General features: G+C 42.4%; 1 protein-coding gene across 1 annotated transcript in view; it reads left to right on the forward strand.

Annotated features, from left to right (window-relative positions):
* MAP2K5 (mitogen-activated protein kinase kinase 5) overlaps positions 1–367 on the forward strand; it is a gene marked incomplete at its 3' end in the record, with an annotated part of 69,478 nt that extends 69,111 nt beyond the window's left edge. The window contains exon 14 of the mRNA XM_010286969.1: positions 306–367. Within this exon, the coding sequence (XP_010285271.1) occupies positions 306–367 (62 nt within the window). The remainder of the gene's footprint in view (positions 1–305) is intronic.
* Between the last annotated feature and the right edge of the window lie 211 nt (positions 368–578).

A 578-nucleotide genomic window follows, 5' to 3' on the forward strand; every position in this document is an offset into this window, starting at 1 on the left:
CCTTCCTTTTTACCCTGTGGCTATCATTGTCCTTTTTTCACCTCCCCTCAGTGTCTTTCCACATGTTTTTACCCATTGTGTAATACTCATTAGTTGAAATTCAGTGTTTTATAACACATTCTCAGACAAATTTGTACCTTTCTCCCTCAAATTCTGTGTGTGAAAAGGGGGCTTTGTCGCTTCCTTTTTTTTTCCCCCCCTTTCCTTTTTGTTGTTGTTGCTGTTATATTACTCTCCCTCTAAAAAAAAAAAAAAAATTACCTTCTCTCCCTCTGACTCTGCTTCTTGTTTCAATCCAATCCCAGGAATCGCCCGTCCTTCCAGCCGGGGAGTTCTCTGAGCCATTTGTACACTTCATCACTCAATGGTAAGCTCAGTTTGCAAACATGCCATGCCCTGGATGTAAATGATACATGCCATTAACTCCGCGGCTCTGCGAGACCTTATGGCTTTCCTTGCATCCTTTCTGAGAGAAGAGGGACTTGGGGGCCTTGGGCAGATGGGGCAGCAAAGCTAAGCAAACTGTTTAAATTATGTAAACGTTATTTACACAAAGGGTCGTAAAACTACTTACAAGG

This window comes from Phaethon lepturus, unplaced genomic scaffold, assembly GCF_000687285.1.
Source record: "Phaethon lepturus isolate BGI_N335 unplaced genomic scaffold, ASM68728v1 scaffold5335, whole genome shotgun sequence".
NCBI lineage: Eukaryota > Metazoa > Chordata > Aves > Phaethontiformes > Phaethontidae > Phaethon > Phaethon lepturus.